General features: G+C 39.7%; 1 protein-coding gene across 1 annotated transcript; it reads right to left on the minus strand.

Annotated features, from left to right (window-relative positions):
* Window positions 1-7453: 7453 nt before the first annotated feature.
* On the minus strand, window positions 7454-10605 carry LOC110904947 (transcription factor MYB14). The gene is made up of 3 exons (XM_022150809.2): window positions 10380-10605; window positions 8708-8837; window positions 7454-7947 (listed from the first exon to the last, which is right to left on the minus strand). Exons 1-3 carry the CDS (start codon window positions 10510-10512, stop codon window positions 7614-7616), a joined length of 597 nt encoding a protein of 198 aa, XP_022006501.1. The 5' UTR covers window positions 10513-10605; the 3' UTR covers window positions 7454-7613.
* Window positions 10606-20927: the final 10322 nt, after the last annotated feature.

Raw genomic sequence — 20927 nt, forward strand, 5'->3', positions numbered from 1 at the left:
GTAGTTGCGGGATCACAACCGGTGATGGGTTGTTAACTATAGCAGGCCTGAAGTGGCTCTCTATGCCTCGAACTGGACCTTGATTATTTCGTCGTGGAATTCCTTCCGGTAAAATCACCGGTCGGTGTAGGTTTCGTGGCAGCGGTCTTGCCTGACCCTGCATCTGAGGTACCGGTGGTGGTAATGGAATGTCCACTACCGGCCTTCTCGGAGCAGGATGCTGATTGAGTGGGTCAGGTTGATGATATTGTTGTGGCATCTGTTGTATAGGCGTTGGTTGCACATAATGTTGATACCCTACATTCCCTTGATTGACTCTCTCTGCCGCACCCAATCCGACTGTTTGCCTCTCATAGTTACCCGTGTTAACCACTTGTCTCTCGTTTTGACCCATGTAGTTATCATATTCCTCATAGCAATCATCAAAATCACCTGAGTTATTTCCTTGATCATAGATGGTTGATCTATAAAGATTTGGCATTGGCTGACTTTGCTGTGAAATAACCGGTCGAGTGGCTTGCTGAATTGATGTTGCATTAGGTGCTTGAGTTTGAGTCGGTGATGGAGTGTCATCAGGAATGATTCTAACGTAAGGAGACGACTGCTGTAAATTGACAGTCTGGGTTGTAGTTGGGTGTTGAAGAGATGTTGTTTGGGTGGAAGTTGGTTGATTGTTATCAAAATTTGGGAAAAAGGTTGAGAAAGATGGTACTGGAGATGTAGAAGTAGGTTGTGTAGATTGTGGTGGTGGTGGTGGTATGGTAGTGTTTGGTGAAGGTTGGGTAGGTGTTGGCGAGAATTGTTGCGGTTGTGAAGTTGCGGGTTGTTTCTCCGGTGTTGCTAAGTTCTCCATTGTCTTGAGTGTTGATGTTGGTGATTGAAGAATCCTGTTCTCACGATGTAGTACTCTCTTTGTATGCTTTACTGTTCTCTCGATCTCTGGGTCGAACACTAATGGTGATGACTTCCCGGAATTCCGAGTATGATGCATACACTTCCTAGATCACCTGCACAAACACAAAAACAAGAAAACCTCGCGTAAATCCGAACAAAACAGAACAAACTAAAGAAACACTATTTTTGGATTTTTGTATATTTAACTAAACTAGAACTTAACACTAAGCACTTTGCGCACGCCTCCCCGGCAAAGGCGCCATTTTGATGTCTGTCGTTAAGGACATGCAAAAACCTATTTAAACTATTAGTATAGAATAAGCAGGGTATCGAACCAAGGGAGGACTGTGGAAAGTGTTGTAATGAAAAGGATTGATTAAATATTACTAAATGGAAAATTTTTTGTTTGATTGTGAGAAATAACTAAATTAACGAATAAAATTTGTGTTTTAAATCAATGAGAGAAAAGATGGTTCCTCCAGATTTCAGGTTTTGCAGTTAACTTCAATTATGTGTTTAATCGTTACCTACATAGACATAGGTGTTAATTTTGATTAACTAATTGTGATAATCAACGACTAAGTACTCCGGTCAATACATAACGGGAGGTTATCGAATGATTATCAATTACAATTTACAAACCCTAACCCCATGTCAAATATATCCCAATTACTAGAACTCTCGGGAACTGAATGCTTAGAAATCAAGGTTTAAATAAATGCAATTGGTTACAATCAAGAAATCAAATCAATGGTGAAAAGCATCGAATGCTTAGATCACCGAGTTATACGATTGTATCAACACATAATAGCAATCAACTTACAAAAACCCTCCATCCGGAGGAAACCACAAAAAGTTTAGCCGCTCATCTCGCACGAAGAATCTTGAAAAGCTTGATTTGATGAAGAAATCATGGTTGATTCGGTGATTGAATGGAGAATCTTGATGGATTGGAGTGAAAGAAACCTTCAATTTTGAGTGTCTTAGTGCCTTGGATCGACCTTGAGTGATAGATTATGATTGCCCACATTAGCCAACCCTAATCTATCATAAAAACCCTCAAATTCACGTTTTTCCGTAACCCAAACCGTAGGCTACGGCTTGGGAACCGTAGCTTACAGTTTCAGAATTCTAACCAACATCAGCACCCAACCGTAGCCTACGGTTGGTGAACCGTAGCTTACAGTCGGCAGATTCTTCCAAAATTGTTTTCTTCATAACTTTTTCGTTTTAGCTCCGTTTTACGCACCGTTTTCGCCCACGTCTTCGTAATTCAACCCTCTATCATGCCATCTTCTAATATCTTCATTTTCAATCCATTAACATTCCCCAAAACTCATCCAATCTTCGTATTTAACCTGCAAAACATCATTTTCTCATAGTTATCCAATTCCACACATATAAACAACCAAATATGCATAAGATTAGACATTAAACACATATAAATCACATTACTAAACCCATCCATCATTTTATTATCCTATCCATGAAAACTCGCAATACTCCCAAAACCGTACAACCCAGTTCGTGTTAACCACCCAATAACTAAAGAAAGTTTTTTAGTAATATAGGTTCCTGTGAGGTGCAACCGAAGAAATAAAGGCATACCGATGGCATACCTGGTGTTTGTTGATTGCTGACGATTCTCAACTACTCCAATAGAGAGTTGGCCCAAAAGCCTAAATTCCAATCAACCACCATCTACACTCGACAACAACCCTAGCCGTCCGCATCATCCACACCTTAGCAACCATCATTGCAATTCAGACCTAAACCCCTGTCTCGCCAACATCTGAGACCACCGACTCTACTACAGTTGCTCACTTCGACGTCACCACACTGCGATATGACCTCTTTCACCATAACCATACACATAACATATAATGAGAATTATTATTTCAATTTCATACAACAGTTGATTGTGAAAAAGAAACTTACTCTTCAAGAAATCGAGGTCTCCGGTAACTGCAGTGTTCAACAACTGTTGGAACTTTTTCTATCAATGAAATCAAAATTGGATAACTAAGTAGGCACAATTACAAAACACGATAAGCATTGTTTTTCTTTTTAGGGACCCTATACTTTGCAATATATCTCAAAGCAAAAGAGAATTAAAAAGCTCATTAGGAATTACCACTATGTGGTAATGAAGTTAGGCCTTCCCGGTCAATGCATACCTTATGACAGCTACTGAGCTACCCAAAATGGGGCAACATTGTCTGACCAATCAGCAGCCTTGAGATCCTTCAGAAAAAGTAACAATATAACATGAGTTTTAAAAACTAATAGATGTCCTTTTCTACCAACCCATACTTCAACCTCTTCACAAAAAGCTCACATTAACATCAGATAGATGTCCTGCCAATATCCTTAAAGGTTGTACTCTATCCATTGACCAAACCCTTGTTCTGTCATGAGAATTTGCTGACATCACCTATTTTAAACATCCCAATAAACATTACTGACCAACCAATTGAGAACAAAAGTGGAATCCAACGAACAATCCCGGAGATCAGGAGTAGTGCCAGTGCCAGTGCAACCGAACAATCCCTCAAGACCCGGAACACCTAGCCCACCTAAACCACCGACTGGCGGTGACCCTAAACGAAAGTGGAATCCGCCGCGGGTGGAAGAACCTCATTCACGCTATTGCAAAACAACACAATTTAATCAAAATTCATATTGAAATTCAAGAAATCATAAAAATAAAAAGGTTTATATAATCGATTAAAAGAAACCCAATATTAGAACATAAATAAATAACAGGTCCATTGAAAGAAATCAAATACTCCATTGAAAGAAACCAAATACTGAATATATTGTAGTTGATATTAAGCTAAATTAGACTGTATGTAACACAATTAGTTTCAATTGCATGAAACCCTAATTGAACCAATAACTCTGCAAATTATGTTCATGTAAATGGAAACAAATGCAAAAAAGAGAGAATCAGATATAGGATGATGATAGATCGCATTAACAGACCTTAATTTAGTAGAATTTAATTCTAAAAAAAGAGTCACGAGACATGAAGATCTGCGTTTCTTTGCTTAGAATTCGATGAAGAACTCTAGTTATGACTGACCGATTCCAAGAGGGTTTTAGCCATCTTCTCTAGCATCAAAGAAAACTACGATTTAGAAACAAAGAGAGATCTCCAATCTTCAACAAAGAACCATCAATTTTAGGGTTCCAAACAGAACATGGAATTAAGATCGCATATTCAAAATAAATGATACAACGATTGTTACCTGGATGCCAAACAGCAGAATAGGAGAACAAATCGACACGAATTCAAGTAATGATCGTTGTTATGGAGGAACTGCTGGGAGGAAAAGAGCGGCGATTAATGAAAAACAAACTGGCAGAGGAAGAAACCTAGGGAGGAAAAGAGCGTCGATTGATGAATTAGGGTTTGTGAATCGTATTGTGGAAGGAAGAGGCGTGTGAGGAGTATATTACCGCTCAAATCAATATTGAGAGGAGTATTAAATTGCCAGGTGGCAATTAGTGGATTAAAATTATGCCAAATGCCACCAAAATGTATTGTTTTAATGTACATAATAGATATGGCGAGCAACCCCGGCAAAGATGCATGCAACGAACTGAATATTGAGTTAAATTGTTATTGGGCATTTGGGCTTATGAAGTATGGGCATAATTTTTTAAATGGGTATAGTGCGTAACTCTTTTGTGTGTTAATAGTTTAAAATAGGTTTCTATTTATAAAATTTTAAAAATCCGAATAAAACTTCCATGGGGTCACCCCATCTCTAACAAGTAGAGGTGTATACAAAAACCGGTTTGGGCCCAAACCAAACCTGTTTCAAATCCGATCTAGTTATTTTTAAATGGGCCAAAACAACTCGGGTTAGGGTTCCAACCCACTCAAACTGATGTGGATCGGATTTAAACCGGTTTGGAGCATTAAATCTACTTTTTTATCGGGCCCAAATCGATTCGGGTTAGAGCCGGTTCGCAACAAAAATCCTGAATGCCTGAACCTATGCCAAACCGCCGAGCTGAGTCAGGACCCAAACCGGTTGGGCCCAAATCATTTTTTTCCTTTCTCTACATCCCCACTTTTCTATCTTCTCCATTGCAGATCTAGATTCAAGAGAAAGAACAAGGTGTGATTCTCCTTCTAAGAGAAAACAGTTCCAATCATCCCGGCGATGATTCCGTGTTTCTTCACCTTCCTTTTGTAGTCACATATGGTCCATCTTTTTCTGGATTTTACACAAATAGTCCATCCATTTTTCCATCCACCATACATATCCTTAACTTTTATGAAAATCAAAGAGTAAATTACAATTTTGGCCCCTGTGGTTATATCACTTTTACCCATTAGCCTAAAAATAAATATTTTAACATCTGTGCCCTCAACCTCAATTTATCTAACTATTTTGGCCCCTTAAACTAATACCATCCATAACTTTGGTTAATAATAGGTCACATGCAGCTTACATGATGTGCAAATATGTCATTTACCTATGTCACTTCATCCATAACTCTGGTTAAATACGTTATGATTGAACGATATAAATTTTACTTTACATCGTTATCCAATCGCAATGCTATTGAGTTAAACTGGGTACGTCAAAAGGTGCGTTTACATATGGTTAAGGCATCACATGACATTTAGACTAATTCATTTGATGTTTGCAATGTATCCGGGCACGTTACGTTTGCAATGTACCTGTGCAGCAACGCGTACGGGTCTAAGTACTAGTTCATGTATAAAGATGTACGTAGTCATGTTTTGTAATATGTCAGAAATCTTTAGTTACAACTTACAAGTTTTACCAGCATGATATTTTTCATGGGCCTGAACAACAAATGACACAAGCCCAGTTGCATTCGCATTTCAAGATCTATGAACTCTTCAAGCTTAAGTTTTCGGTTCGGATGATTATTCCATGCCGACTGACTCGTTTCAAGTTCTAGTCGAGCTCGACCAGACTTTGGCTCGGGTCGTAAAGACTAAAGAGCTCCAGTAGTATATTTACTATTTATATCTAAATAATTGTCAAAATTGAAAAGGTGTAGCAACTAGCAAGGCAATATGTCTTCCATTGAAAGGTAATACTAAAAGCTCCACATGTACAATTTGTATACTGTTTTCTTATAAAACAATTTTGTACACATAAGATAGCACTTAATCTTAGAGTTGCAATGGATGCAAACACCATATCACTAGATACGGGTGTTTAAAACCGGATCTATTTTTAAATCCGTTTGGTATCATTTCGTTTTCGGTATGAATCTATTTTTACATTCTCAAGCTAGTCGATTTCAAGAAAAACCATGAATAAAAGTTGTCTTGTTTAAAACGACAGAGGAAATGCATTTACTTGACTGAGAGCATTCCAGAATGCTTATCTGGTGATTTAGTTTGCGGCTAAAAAAAAGTTGTCTTATTATAAAGAATTTCCAAGTAGACATCAATTATTGAAGTTTGGTTTGTAATTCTATTGCTACCAACGACCACCATAATTTCTTCAGGCTACCACCACACACCAACTCTTCGTCTGTGTCACTGTGTGGGGACATTTTAACATGTGTAACTTAATTATTTTTTCAATATAGGAAAAAGGGTATTATAGTGTGATGATTAGTAACAGTCATTATTTTTTAATGCAAGATTTAAAATAGGAAAGATCTTGTCATGTTTTCGTATGGGAGGCACGTGATTCTTTCACGAAGCGCTCTCTCAGATGTTTCCACTCCTGCCCCCGCAAGCGTTATAGGGTGTGGTCATGACCCTCATGATCACCATAACCCTCCACATCAGCGCCATGTCACCTACTTCTAATTATCATCCAAAACCACTGCCCTAAGGGTGTGGTCATGACTCAAACCACTATTATCTTATTTTAATTTATTTTTATGAAAAAGGAAAGGAAATATTAAATAAGGAAAAGAGGACCGTAGTTGTCATGGTTTAATCCATGGGGAATCATGGTATTGGTGAATGGGACAAGGGAGTGGTGTAACAATCCATTAATGGTCCTACGTGGCGATTGATGACTCAACCATGCCCCTCACACCCTATAGCCTTAGACTAGAAGGTATGGGGGCCGGCTGAGGCCCGGCTAGGACCGGCGCCGGTCCCCCACACCGCCCCCCTGGGGCTCGGCTCGGCACAACCGGCACCCCACAGCCGGGGTAGCCGGTCCTCTCTCCTCCTTCCTTCTCTCACATATACCTATACATACATACATATATATACACAAAGGGGTTCATCCCCCACCCCCCTAGGTCCGTCCTCTCCAAGCCACTCCTACGTGGCGCCTACATGACGGCTCATCCCCTCCAAGCCCATCCTCTCCATACCCTTTAGTCTTAGAGGATAATAAGACACAACGACATTTTGAAAAATATCTTTAAATGTACTTAAAGTTAGGTATGAGTATTAGAGACAACGTTATCAAATACGTCTTCATGTCGTTTTAGGTTGGTGAACCAAACACATTGATCAAATTCAAAACATACCAACAACATTGTTGGTATGTGCAACTCATGGTCCATTAAAGTCAAAAACAAAATTAAAAGCAAAAGAAATAACAAATTTATATCAAAACTTCAGGAAATTGCTGTTCCATGTACAAAACAACACTTTTGGATAGTTTTCAATCCTTTAATTAATAATAATAAAAAAAAAAGATTTAACCTATTTTAAAAAATAATTTCTATATTTGTTTCTTTCTAAAACTGTATCATTGTATCAACTCCTCCTTTAAACTGGAATCTTCATTCCATGACTCTACATATTCTTGATTCAAATCGAATAACAACCGGTGCTTTGTACCTGAACTTGAATCATCAAAGATTCTCTGTGACGATTCGTTGGAAACTATATTGTCGCTAGATGTTGACAAATGTAAACCAGAAAAGTCTATAATCCGTTCAATGTTAACCTTTTGTTCCTCTTTCAATTCATGAACAACCTCGTAACTTTGGTTGGTGCCACGTTTTTTCAAATGTGTGTGCCAGTGGTTCTTGATCTCGTTGTCACTTCTTCCTGGTAACTGTGCAGCGATCGCTGACCATCTACAAATTGATGTGAAAATTTTCAACAATCATTAGCCCTAATAATGATTTGTGGAATCAAAGCAATTAGGCTAAATTGCACTTTTCGTCCTTTATGTTTCAATGTTTCGACAGACGCTGTCCTTTAACTTTAAAAATTACACTGTATGTCCTTTATGTTTGCAATCATTCACGGGCGGTGTCCTTTCAGCTAAACCCAGTTAACTTTTTATGTTAAAACTTGAAACCCCTCACGTGCACATCACATGAGGGTATTCTCGTCTTTTTACCTCCTAAAATCTGCAATAAGAGGGTATCCTCTCCCTCGATTCACAAAATTTAGGGGGTAAAAGGACGAGATATCCTCACGTGATGTGTACGTTAGGGGTTTTAACATAAAAAGTTAACTGGGTTTAGCTGAAAGGACACCGGCCGTTAATGATTGCAAACATAAAGGACATACAGTGTAATTTTTAAAGTTAAAGGACAGCGCCTGTCGAAACATTGAAACATAAGGGACGAAAAGTGCAATTTAGCCAAGCAATTATTTAAAAACTGACTTATATTCAATGTTTTAAAAATCGGTTCAAACCGACCGGTTGTACCAGTTGAACCGTCCGGTAGAACTGGTTAAACCGCCCGGTACACCCGGTTGAACCGCCCGATACACCCGGTTAAACCGTTTCTGAGCCAAATCTGGTACGGTACAAAAACCGGATTTTAAAACATGGCTTATATTCAAATACGATTTAACCAATCTAATTATGATTTAAACACCTACCTGTTTCCCATTTTCTGGTGTAATTTGATGATGATATCTTCTTCTTCCTTGCTAAAATTCCCTCGTTTTACACTCGGTCTAAGATAATTCATCCATCGCAATCTGCAACTCTTCCCGCACCTTGCCAAACCTAATTACACAAACAATAACATCAGATTCCACAACGTAGATTCAACATCATCCTCAATCGAAGAACAATGTTAAGTTCTCTAAGTTTCAATTAACTAAAAGAAAACTTCATACGAATTTAGAATGATCCAAGCGTAAATTCTCCAAAAGTTTCGACGAATCAAAACATATAATTATTCAATAACTTATACAAATCAAATCAGAACACTCGGAAAAACAAAGAGTTCACCGTAATTACACGCAGATCAGTTAAATCTTCATACTAAGGGGTTGTTTAGTGGCGGAACCAGAACGATTTAGTTAGGGGGTCATCATAATTTTATATTCAATACCGGTTCAAATTAGGGGGTCCATCTCTAAGTTTGTTCTTCAAAAACTCAAAATTTATAAATAAAAATTCAAAAAGTTCCAGTGATCGGAGGGTCAACGGACCCTCTTGACCCCCCTCTGGTTCCGCCCATGGCTGTTTGGCAAGTTCTGAATGGTTAAGTGCTGAACCAGTAAGAGGTCTGAACCATTAAGATCCAGTATAATGCTTAATCCTTCAGAGGCAAATGTCTGACCAATTCAGATTAGAGGTCTTAACCATTCAGACTCTGTATAATATTTAACCATTCAGAGTCAAATGTCTGAACCATTCAGACATCTGCTCACGAAACAAACAGTCTGAACCATTAAGTGCTCAGTAAGAGGTTTGAACCATTTAGAGCTTCATTAAGAGGTAAACAAACAACCCTAAATCTGAGTTAATTCACCACAAATGGAGAATTCTATTTTCCACTTCGCATTCGATGAAACAAAGTATTCAACTCTCCTTCAATTGAGGTGAATCAAACAACAATACATACAGAGATAAATACAAATCACACAAGTACAAATCACTGTCAATTAGAAGAAAACTTCATTTCTGAATAATTCAAGTGGAAAACTCTCCTAAAGTTTTGATGAATCAAAACAAATAACTATTCAATAACTCACATAAATCTAATCACCACTTCAAATTCTCCTTTAACTTCTAAAAAATCAAAAAGTTCGCTGCAGTTACACACAAATCAATTAAAACTTCATACTAATCTAACTTAATTAACCGCAAATCAAATCGATAATTCTACATTAATACTTCGCATTCGATGAAACAAAGTACTCAACACTCCTTCAATTGAGATAAATCAAACAAGTATACAGACATAAATACAAATCGAACAAGTACAAATCAGAATAATTCAAGTGTAAATTATCCTAAAGTTTCGATGAATCAAAACAGATAATTAATTATTCATTCAATAACATATATAAATCAAATCAAATCAGAACATCAATATCTCCTTAAACTTGTAAAAATATCTAATAGATCGCCACATTTACACGCAAATCAGCTAAATCTTCAACTAATCTAACCTAATAAACCGCAAATGAATCGATACTTGTACATTTCTACTTCTTCAAAGTATTAAAGTCTCCTTGAATTGAATTGAATTGAGATAAATGAAAGAAAATTAGAAATAAGTGGTAAGGGAAGTTGAGGAATGGAGATGAATAGTACCGGCATATTTAGGAAGTTCACGCCAGTTCCAGTGGCCGTAACGTTCAATGTAATCACGTAACTTGTTATCTTCTTCTTCACTCCAAGCGCCTTTTTTGATACCATTTTTGTCGATGCAAGGTGCTCTCACCATTTTCTTTCAGATCTCTCTCTCTCTCTCTCTCTATTCGCTGTTTCTCTCTCTTCGCCTACCATCATGATGAGTAGTAGTCCAACTCTAGGTTTGTTGGCAATCCGTCAGCATTTATTATTATATTTTATTTTTCTGAGCTAAATGTAACTTTAATCACTGCGATTTTAGTTATTTTTTCACTTTACTTCAAAATTTTCATTTTTCGTCCTTGGGTTCAAAAAGTATTGGAGGAGCCCTATCCCACATCGAAAGAATAAGATCTTCCGGTTGTATTAATAAGATCTTGGGTTACTCCCTCTATTACCAATTGGTTTTAGAGTGGAACCCCATAGACTTCAATATGGTATCAGAGCCACGGCTCTATGTCAGCTCCGGTTAAGGCCACTTAACCCGCTATGAATATTGTTTCGGGCCATGACCGATGAGTTTGTGGAAAAATGCCATGACCGATGAGTTTCGGGCACTTATTGATAACGGGACTTGGAAATTAGTACCAAAACAACCCGCTATGAATATTGTTCGGAGTATGTGGATTTTTAGGCACAAAAAGAAAGCGGACGGGACTCTTGAAAGATACAAGGCTCGGTTAGTTTGTGATGGTCGATCTCAACAAGTCGGAGTTGATTGTGGGGAAACTTTTAGCCCCGTTGTTAAACCGGCTACCATTAGAACTGTTCTCTCTTTGGCATTGTCAAAATCATGGCCAATACATCAACTTGATGTAAAAAACGCTTTTCTACATGGCCACCTAAATGAAACGGTTTTCATGCACCAACCTATGGGCTTCCGAGATCCGACTTATCCGAATCATGTGTGCCTCCTCAAAAAGTCTCTCTACGGTCTTAAACAAGCACCAAGGGCATGGTACCAACGGTTCGCCGATTTTGTTTCTAAGATGGGTTTTCAACATAGCCAATGCGACCATTCCTTATTCATCTTTAAACAAGGAACACATATGGCTTTCATTTTATTATATGTGGATGACATTCTCTTGATCACCTCCACTGATAGTTTACGTGACCGATTCATGGCTCTTCTCTCTAAAGAATTCGCCATGACCGATCTCGGACCGCTTAGTTACTTTCTTGGAATTTCCGTAACAAGAACCAAAAATTCTCTCTTTCTTTCACAAGAGAAATATGCTCGGGAAATTCTTGAAAGAGCCGGCCTCACCGATTGCAACCCGGCTGCCACCCCTGTTGATACGCAAAATAAATTGAGTGGCACTCATGGTACGCCCGTAGAAAACATCACCGAATACCGAAGCTTCGCCGGAGCCCTACAATATCTCACCTTTACACGACCCGATATCTCCTACGCGGTCCAACAAGTATGTCTTCATATGCATGATCCAAAGACTACTCATTTGAATGCTCTAAAAAGGATTCTGAGATATATAAAAGGCACCATTACACATGGCTTACACCTTCAACCTTCCCCAACTTCTTCTCTGGTAGCCTTCACGGACGCAGATTGGGGAGGGTGTCCCGACACACGCCGGTCAACCTCTGGGTATTGTGTATACATGGGTGACAATTTACTTTCATGGTCCTCGAAACGCCAACCCACTCTGTCCCGTTCAAGCGCCGAGGCGGAATATCGGGGCGTTGCAAATGTAGTTTCCGAAGTATGTTGGCTACGAAATTTATTACTTGAACTACATCATCCACTTGACCGAGCCACATTGGTTTACTGTGATAATGTTAGCGCCATCTACTTAGCCAGCAATCCGGTTCAACATCAACGTACAAAGCACATCGAAATGGACATACATTTCGTTCGCGAGAAGGTCGCCAAAGGTCATATTCGAGTTCTCCATGTTCCCTCACGATATCAAATAGCCGACATTTTCACTAAAGGCTTGCCAAAGGTTCTATTCGACGATTTTCGTAACAGTCTCAACATCCGCGATCCTCCCGTTTCGACTGCGGGGGAATATTAGAATAGTGCTTGACAGTTGGCAAAATCTGTATCCTAAATTGTATCTTTATATTTATTGTAATTAGCAATCATAGAGGCATAATTATAGGAATAGCAAATCAATGTAACGATTATATAATTGTGGAGAATTATGGAATGAAGACACAGAAACATTATCTCAATCTCTTACAAAAAGTTTTAATGTTTTTATTTTAGTTTACTGGGTTACCTTAATCTATTTTTTACGTTAACAAAAAGGGCAATTCGGTCATTTTATATGTAATTCTGTTAACTAGAATGACAACTTGGTCATATAAAATGACTGAATTGCTCTTCTCGTTAACAAAAAATTGATGAAGTTAACCTAATAGACTAAAATGGCAACAGTGAAATCTTTTTAAACCCACAGACGAAAAATGAAAAGTTAAAATAAACTGACAAAATAACCTAATCGGACTAAAATGACATTTAATTTTTTGAAGTTACAGTCTCACTACATGTTCTATTAGCAATGTGCAAAAATGTTCACATGTTTAACTGGAATTGAATTTAAACCCCTTGTGTTTTCTGGTTTGTGGCGGCTGGTCCCTCGCTTAGCCACACTAATTGTAACACCTCGAATTTTTGTGTCCAATGATGTGTTAACACGTGTCATTTGTTTACACGTGGCATCTATAATAAATAAAGGACTAATTTTGACAAACCTTGAAAGTATATAAATTCGAGGGTTATAAAATGTCAACAAGGGTAAATATACTGTATAGTATCCCTAAATAATGCTTAAACCTTCAAACGAATAAATTATAGATCGTACAAAAACAAAACGCGGAAGAAAGTGAGAGATTACAAACTACAGGGGTTAACTGTGTCAACATGTTTAATAATACCTCTGAGTGACCCTTTAACGTTCCAAAGACTTTGTAACGGTATTATACCCTCGCTAAAATAATATATATGAATTTCGCGAAGTTTCGATATGAAACGAGAAAGTTACGATCGAATTCGTAGAAGAAGGGTTAAAAGCGTCAACAGTGAAAGTTAAGGCTTTCCAATATAATTAATAAATAAACCGGGGACTTAATAATGCGGGTAAATAACACGAGGCCCCTATCGGTAAATAACCGAGGGCCAAACCGCAAAGTTACCCCTTCAAACCCGAAAGGTCAGGTGAATCATTACGAAAGATTTCGTTATTTATGGCTGGATTCTGCAATCATTACAAAAGGATTTGAAAATCCTGAAATCTTAACCTCTCGCGGCCCGCGTGAAGGTTAAGCTTAAGTTGAGGCGGGCCGCGAGCCACCTCAATTACGCGACTGGATTCTTAATCCCAGGCGACCCGCGTAAAGATGCATGGGGACTCCCATGCGGGTCGCGTAAAGTGCCCAGATGCAGAATTGTTGTAACTAGATGGCTTTTGGAGCTTATGAACGACCAAACCTCAATCAATGAGGCATGGGTGCCCCCTACTCGACCCATAACCCTCTAATACACCTGCCATTTATCCAAGGGCACTTGTAGAGTTGTGTGTAATGATCTTGAGCCATGACATTTGCTATAAATAGCACTAGTATGCAACATAACATTCACAACATCAAAACACACACCTCTGATCAGTTCAAGAGCTCTCAAGTCCTCTTCTCTGCTCCATAAGCAAGAACACAACTTCTGTAAGTGATCTAACCCTTTGTGGTGTCACATTTCCTTAGTAAATGGCCAAGAACCAAACCGTCGTAACTACGGTTTGACTTTACAATAAATCAGTAATGGTTCAGTCTTATGACGAATCAAAAGTGGTTATGAGTTGGTATTTATGTGGGTAATAAACCTCTAAAATGGTTCCCCCTGATCACCACTCTAACTATGTCAAATGTCGAGTCAAACGTGCGGTTAAAAAGTCAACAGAAAGCTATTTTAGCGATTTATGCATAATCTGTAATGTATATGTTATGGAACCTGTTTTAACAATCATAAAACATGATAATAAGTATATAAACCTGTTTGCGCTCGTTTGAATCGATCATTTACTATATTGAACCGGTTCGGAGCCGAAAGTCGCAAAAGTTTGACTTTTGCTTTGACTTCAGTTCTGACCCGTTTTAGTGAGGTATAAATATACCTTAGGACTCTCTTAGGACCAGGTCACATGTTGGTATACGCCTCTGTGGTCGGTTCGTGAGTTATCCGAGTCTTTTACGTATTTCCGTCATTCGCCTAAAAGTTGACCGTAACGGCCTTTTAAAATTAAAACGAGTATTTCGGACACGTGAACGGACCAAAACCTTACTTATTAAATTATAAGCATGTCCTTAAAGTTTCACGTCAATCCGAGGCCTAGAATGAGAGTTATGCTAAAAGGCGCACTTTTAAGAAAGTTTTGTAATTAACGGCGCAATTAGCATAACGCCCATCTAACCCAAGTTTTCGTCACCAAAGCTTTTACCCACTGTGGTAAAATAATATTTTGGGAATTTTAAAGATTTTTAATAATTTTTACCTTGCTCATAACCTGCGGTTATGGCTACGGTTCGGTAAGTACCGAATATGCCCTTTTTGGCCAAAACGGGAGTTCTACAAGGTCTTTTGACCCGATTCCAGTTGCCACTGATTTTAAATAATAAATAAAGTATTTTAAACTTTATAAACTGTTCGGGAAACTCAGATTTCCTGTAGAACCCGAAAAGCTCTTTAAAAGTCTTTAAAATGACCGAAAAGCCCCTACGGGGCATAATATTAACTTAAACTCGTTACGGGCATTACGGAAGGTATCCTACTGATACCAAAATACTTTTAAGGCATATTGACTTAGGAAATAAGCGTAGGACACTTATGGTTAACTGTTTCGCCTATTTGCGCACACGGTACGGCCCATGGAACTAGTTTTCGTGCAATAGCCGATATGGGTCAAATTATATTATTTGAACCCCAAAATCCAGAGTATGAACTATAAACCCATATAAAACAAGTCACTGAACTTGTTGGGTCCAAATCATACTCCATTCTCGGTTTTTGCCTTTTCGTGCGAATTAACCATATCTATGTATCGGAATCAACCGGTTTAAGCTACGGCTAATATAAGGACCGTTAGGATTCTAAGAGGTTAATTAAAACCTTCGTTCCAGATTAGGAGCCCCAGTAAAAGCTATCGGTGACTTGATCTAAATTAAGGATTTATACTTGCAAAGGTAAATACTTTAACTTATTTCCCCTATATGGGCTTGGGTTACGGTATATTAATACCGCTTGATTGAGCATTATATAATTCCATCGCTTAGGTGGTTAATTGATTAAATATGATCGGCTCATTTAAACAGTTTTGTTGCTTATAAGCCTTTGGGGGGTTTAATTACCGTTGTCCCGGATATCCTTGGCATCATTTTACGAAATGGCCACGACCATCGACATCCCGGTGTAGGCGTACACCCGGTATAAAGTGTCGACATTAAATTTAAAAGACGTAGCCGTTGGTTTTTATACTACGGTTTTACGCAAACGTGGTGTGTCTATAAATCTTTAACCCGGCACGACCCGGGCTACTGAACGCATAAAAGAACATGTAAAACGTTCACAAGATCATTATGAATTTTCCCAAGTTATAAAAGAGTTTGTGCCTTGTGCATTCAAATCAATTTTTAATAAACATTTTCAAATGTGTCAGTTGAATGTATTTACCAGTGTAAACTGGCGTATTTTCCCCAAAAGGATTAAGTGCAGGTACCTAAACGTAATTGGCTGGTATTAGCTCCCTAGCGTCGGGATAAGCCTCGCAAGCTTGATTGCAGTATCTGATGGAACAATACTTTATGTTTACTTACGATCCACTGTGGATATATTCAACCCCTGTAATACATTTTGGTATTACGATCAGAGGTTGAAATTTATATATTTATCTTATGCTTCCGCTGTGCATTATATAATTGTGTGGTTTGACTATATTGTTGCCAACATCGTCACGGTAATCCCCCACCGGGCCCACCGGTGAGACACGTGGAATTCGGGGTGTGACAGGTTGGTATCAGAGCCAACATTGAGTGAATTAAACACTATCCTATTGTGTTTAATCTCAATGACACAATTGCGCATACTTGAGTCTAGACAAGAACTTGGGACAAATTCGGATTATTACTCCTTTTTGTCTTTATTTTCGATTCAATTTTTAATAAGTTTTGGAGCAGGAAAATGCCACCTGTTATATTCCGAGGAAGAGGAAGGGGACGTAGAGGCCGAGGTGAAATCGTGACACATCACGATCAAGAAGCTGGACCATCTGGTACAAGACAGCCTTCGATAACACGGAGCGAAGAGCCACAACGACGAAGAGATCTTTACGAACCCGCGAGGCATTCCACTTCGCACAGCTCGACGCCATCCTACCGGCACTCCTTTGGGCCAGATTCAGAAAATGATCCCAATAACCCACAACCTTCCTTCATACCTCTACAACGTTCGGTATCACACCGAAATTACGGCGACCCTACTCCATACTACATAGGTCAGTTTAATCCAGCTGACTACATACAGGAACCTTCAGGATTTGTTCCGCTTGGTCCACAAGACCACTTTTCTGAAGATCCCATGGAGGAAGATGAGGATCCTACTGAACCAGCTCGTGGTACGCCCACGCATCCGATAGAAGTTTCTGATGGGTCATCCTTCCATGGAACGCCCTATCAAGGACCTGACAGTTTCCAAGCGATGTTTGACCGACATGAATGGTACTACACGCCATCTCGACAGACATCTCAACAACCGAGATATCCACAGGATCCCTCTGAGGATTCACGCTTTGAGGCAGTTACGCCACCACCTCCGCCACCGGCACAACCAGTAATACCTGATCCGCCAAGGCGTAGGAGGACAAATGCTCGTATGTCTACACGAGGAGGAGGGGGTATCCACTTCAGCACTCCTCGACATTCTAGTAGTAGCCACTATCCGCCACTACAAGAGGAAGGACCTTCAAGTCCTATACAGGAGGTGAACTCCGCACCAACTGCACGAAATTCGCCGCCATTTGGGTATGACCAACCCATACCTGCTTATACGGGTCCGACGGCTTACAACCCGTTCGAACCGTCACAAGCACAATACAACTACGGCTATGAGCGCGACCCATATGTGGTGTCGGCTAGATATAATGCGCGCTACCCTGACGGAGCACATGGAAACATGGGACCACCGGATTACTCAGCTCATGGGTATCCAATACCTTCCAGACCTCCAGTTCCGCATCAAGCGCCACAACCACGTTTCTCTCCTCCTGAACAGGAAGAAATACTCCATCGACTAGATCGAGTGGAGAGAGAGTTCGAGGAAGAGAAGAAAAGCCACCGAGGATTTCTCAAGGGCTTGGCGAACCTACTAAAGGGCAAAAAGAAGAAACGTGACCATTAGCCCTTAATAGTTGTACGAATGTAATTTCTACTTTAAAAATAAGTCCCTGTGAGGACAACTTATCATATTTCAGTCCCTACGTGGACTTATCTTAGTCCTTGCATGGACACCTATCTTGTATTAGTCCCTGCGTGGACTTGTCACTTATTTTAAAACCTCTCTGGAGGTATATACTATTTGAAAGACCCGTTTAGGGCAATATGTAATTGTATTTGAGATTTTGGAATGTATGTTATGAGTTTTGTTTTAATATATATAAAAATAAATCAAAACCATTCCTTTTATATTGATCTGCCTAAATAAAGAATCTTAAAAGGTGAAACCTAGCTTGGGGTCTGTTAAGATCTAGTCAAGATGGTACGACCTAACTGAAAGATTCTAAATTCCCTGTTAACCTCTGTACGCATGTTAACATTCATGGCAGATGTGATTCGTTAAAATCACGCACGTCATTCTTATACAATAATCCTTTAAGGATTTCAAAACCCAACTAAATGATATATAAATCGTGGGTTAAATCACCAATGAAGGTGATCAGTATTATTAAAACATCCATTAGTGATGCAATGCCTACGGGCCAATATTATTAAAACATCCGTTAGTGATGTGGTGCCTACGGGCCAGTATTATAAAGACATCCATTAGTGATGCAATGCCTACGGGCCAATATTATTAAAACATCCGTTAGTGATGCAGTGCCTACGGGCCAGTATTATAAAGACATCCGTTAGTGATGCAGTGCCTACGGGCCAGTATTATTAAAACATCCATTAGTGATGTAGTGCCTACGGGCCAATATTATTAAAACATCCATTAGTGGTGTAGTGCCTACGGGCCAGTACTATAAAACATCCATTTAGTGATGTAGTGCCTACGGGCCAACTATATTTAAACATCCATTAGAGGTGTAGTGCCTATGGGCCATAATAATTGTCTTATAAAGACAAAAGGCAGTGGTAGTCTATGACTCTCTGTCAGAAAGAGATAAAAGAACTACGGTTCAAATCTCTATGCCTTTGATTCTATGAAATCTCGGCTAATATTATAAAACATCATCATGATTAGGCGTTACGCCGCCAATATTATCTATATAGCTGAAATAGGATATATTCAGATCCTAATATGTAATGAGTTAATAAGTTAACCAAATATGGTCTCTGTACCATGGTTGACAAATTGTCATAAAAGACAATCATATAATAATCTCCTAAATTAAAATTCTGTTATCTTCTGTAACAGATTCAAGTTACAATGGCGGATCCCAATGGAGAGAACAGCCACACGAATGAAGATGACTATGACAATGCGTCAGTACATTTGACAGGCGCACAACTGAAGACTCTGATTGCCAATGCTGTTCAGGCAGCTATTGATCGTCAAAATACTGAGTCCCAAGGCAGAACTGTGTCAAAACCACCCTCTAAACCAAAGACACACTCCAAACCACCCTCTGAACCCAAGAAAGATGACGACAAACATTCGTCTACTGAGCACAGCGTTCATCGCGATAGAGAATATACTGATGCGTCGAGTGCTAAGGGTTGCACCTACAAATACTTTGTATCATGTAAGCCCCGTGAATTTACAGGGGAGAAAGGTGCGGTTGACTGTATCACCTGGCTAGACGAGATGGACACAATAGTGGACATCAGCGGGTGCGCCGAGAGGGACGTGGTTAAGTTTGTGTCCCAGTCATTCAAGGGCGAGGCCCTGGCGTGGTGGAGAGCTCTGGTGCAGGCTTCAGGTAAGTCTGCCTTATACAAAATGTCATGGGGGGAGTTTATTACCCTCATAAAAGAAAACTACTGCCCTCAGCACGAGGTTGAGAAGATTGAGGCGGATTTCGTCTCACTGGTGATGACAAACCTGGATTGTCAAGCATATCTGACAAGTTTTAACACTATGTCACGCCTGGTGCCATATCTTGTGACACCAGAACCTCGAAGGATTGCCCGTTTCATAGGGGGCTTAGAGCCGGCGATCAAGGCCAGTGTGAAGGCCTCTAGGCCGACGACCTTCAGGTCAGTTACTGACCTCTCCTTGTCTCTTACACTTGATGCTGTCCGTCTGAGGGCACAAAGGAGCAAGGAGGCTGAAAAGCGAAAACGTGAGGATGATACCTCACGAAAGTCTGGGAAAAAGCACCGTGGAAACGCTGAGGGCAAGAGAGGGTCGGAGGCAAAGAAGGAGGGGCAAGCTGATGGAAGACCTCACTGCAAGGTCTGCAAGAAACCTCACTCCGGGAAGTGTAGGTTTGCGTCTGGTTCACAGTCGCAACAAAAGACTCCATCCTATGGGCTATGCAAGTCCAAGGATCATAAGACCATGGAGTGCAAAAAGATAAAGGATGCAACCTGCTATGGTTGTAATGAAAAGGGGCATATAAAGAGTAATTGCCCGAAGTATGCCAAGAAGGCGGAAGAGACGAAGAAATCAAATGCGAGAGTTTTCCGCTTGGATGCAAAGGAAGCGGTTAAGGACGACAGTGTGCTTACAGGTACTTTTCTTGTAAATAATATATTTGCAAGAGTACTATTCGATTCTGGCGCTGATAAGTCCTTTGTAGACCAGAAATTTTGCCAACTACTAAATATGCCAATCAAAACCCTTGACGTGAAATACGAAGTAGAGTTAGCAGACGGCACGATAGAAACCGTCTCTACTGTTCTAGAAGGATGTGAAATGTCCATTAGGAACCATTCTTTTCCTTTATCTCTACTTCCTTTCAAACTTGCGGGTTTTGACATCGTGCTAGGCATGGACTGGTTATCCCATAACCAGGCCCAAATCATTTGCGGCAAGAGGCAAATAGTTTTAAAAACTCCGAGTGGTGAATCTCTTACCATTCGAGGTGATACGCATTACGGATTGCCCGAAGACGTATCTATGCTGAAAGCTTCAAGGTGTTTAAACAGAGGCTGTGTAATTTACATGGCTCAGGTGATAATTGAAGAACCAAAGCCGAAGATCGAGGATCTTCCTGTCATTTCTGAATACCCCGAGGTTTTTCCTGAAGAACTACCTGGTTTGCCACCAGATAGACAAGTGGAGTTCAGAATTGACATCATTCCTGGAGCAGCTCCGATAGCAAGAGCACCCTA

This window comes from Helianthus annuus, chromosome 14 (genome assembly GCF_002127325.2).
Source record: "Helianthus annuus cultivar XRQ/B chromosome 14, HanXRQr2.0-SUNRISE, whole genome shotgun sequence".
NCBI lineage: Eukaryota > Viridiplantae > Streptophyta > Magnoliopsida > Asterales > Asteraceae > Helianthus > Helianthus annuus.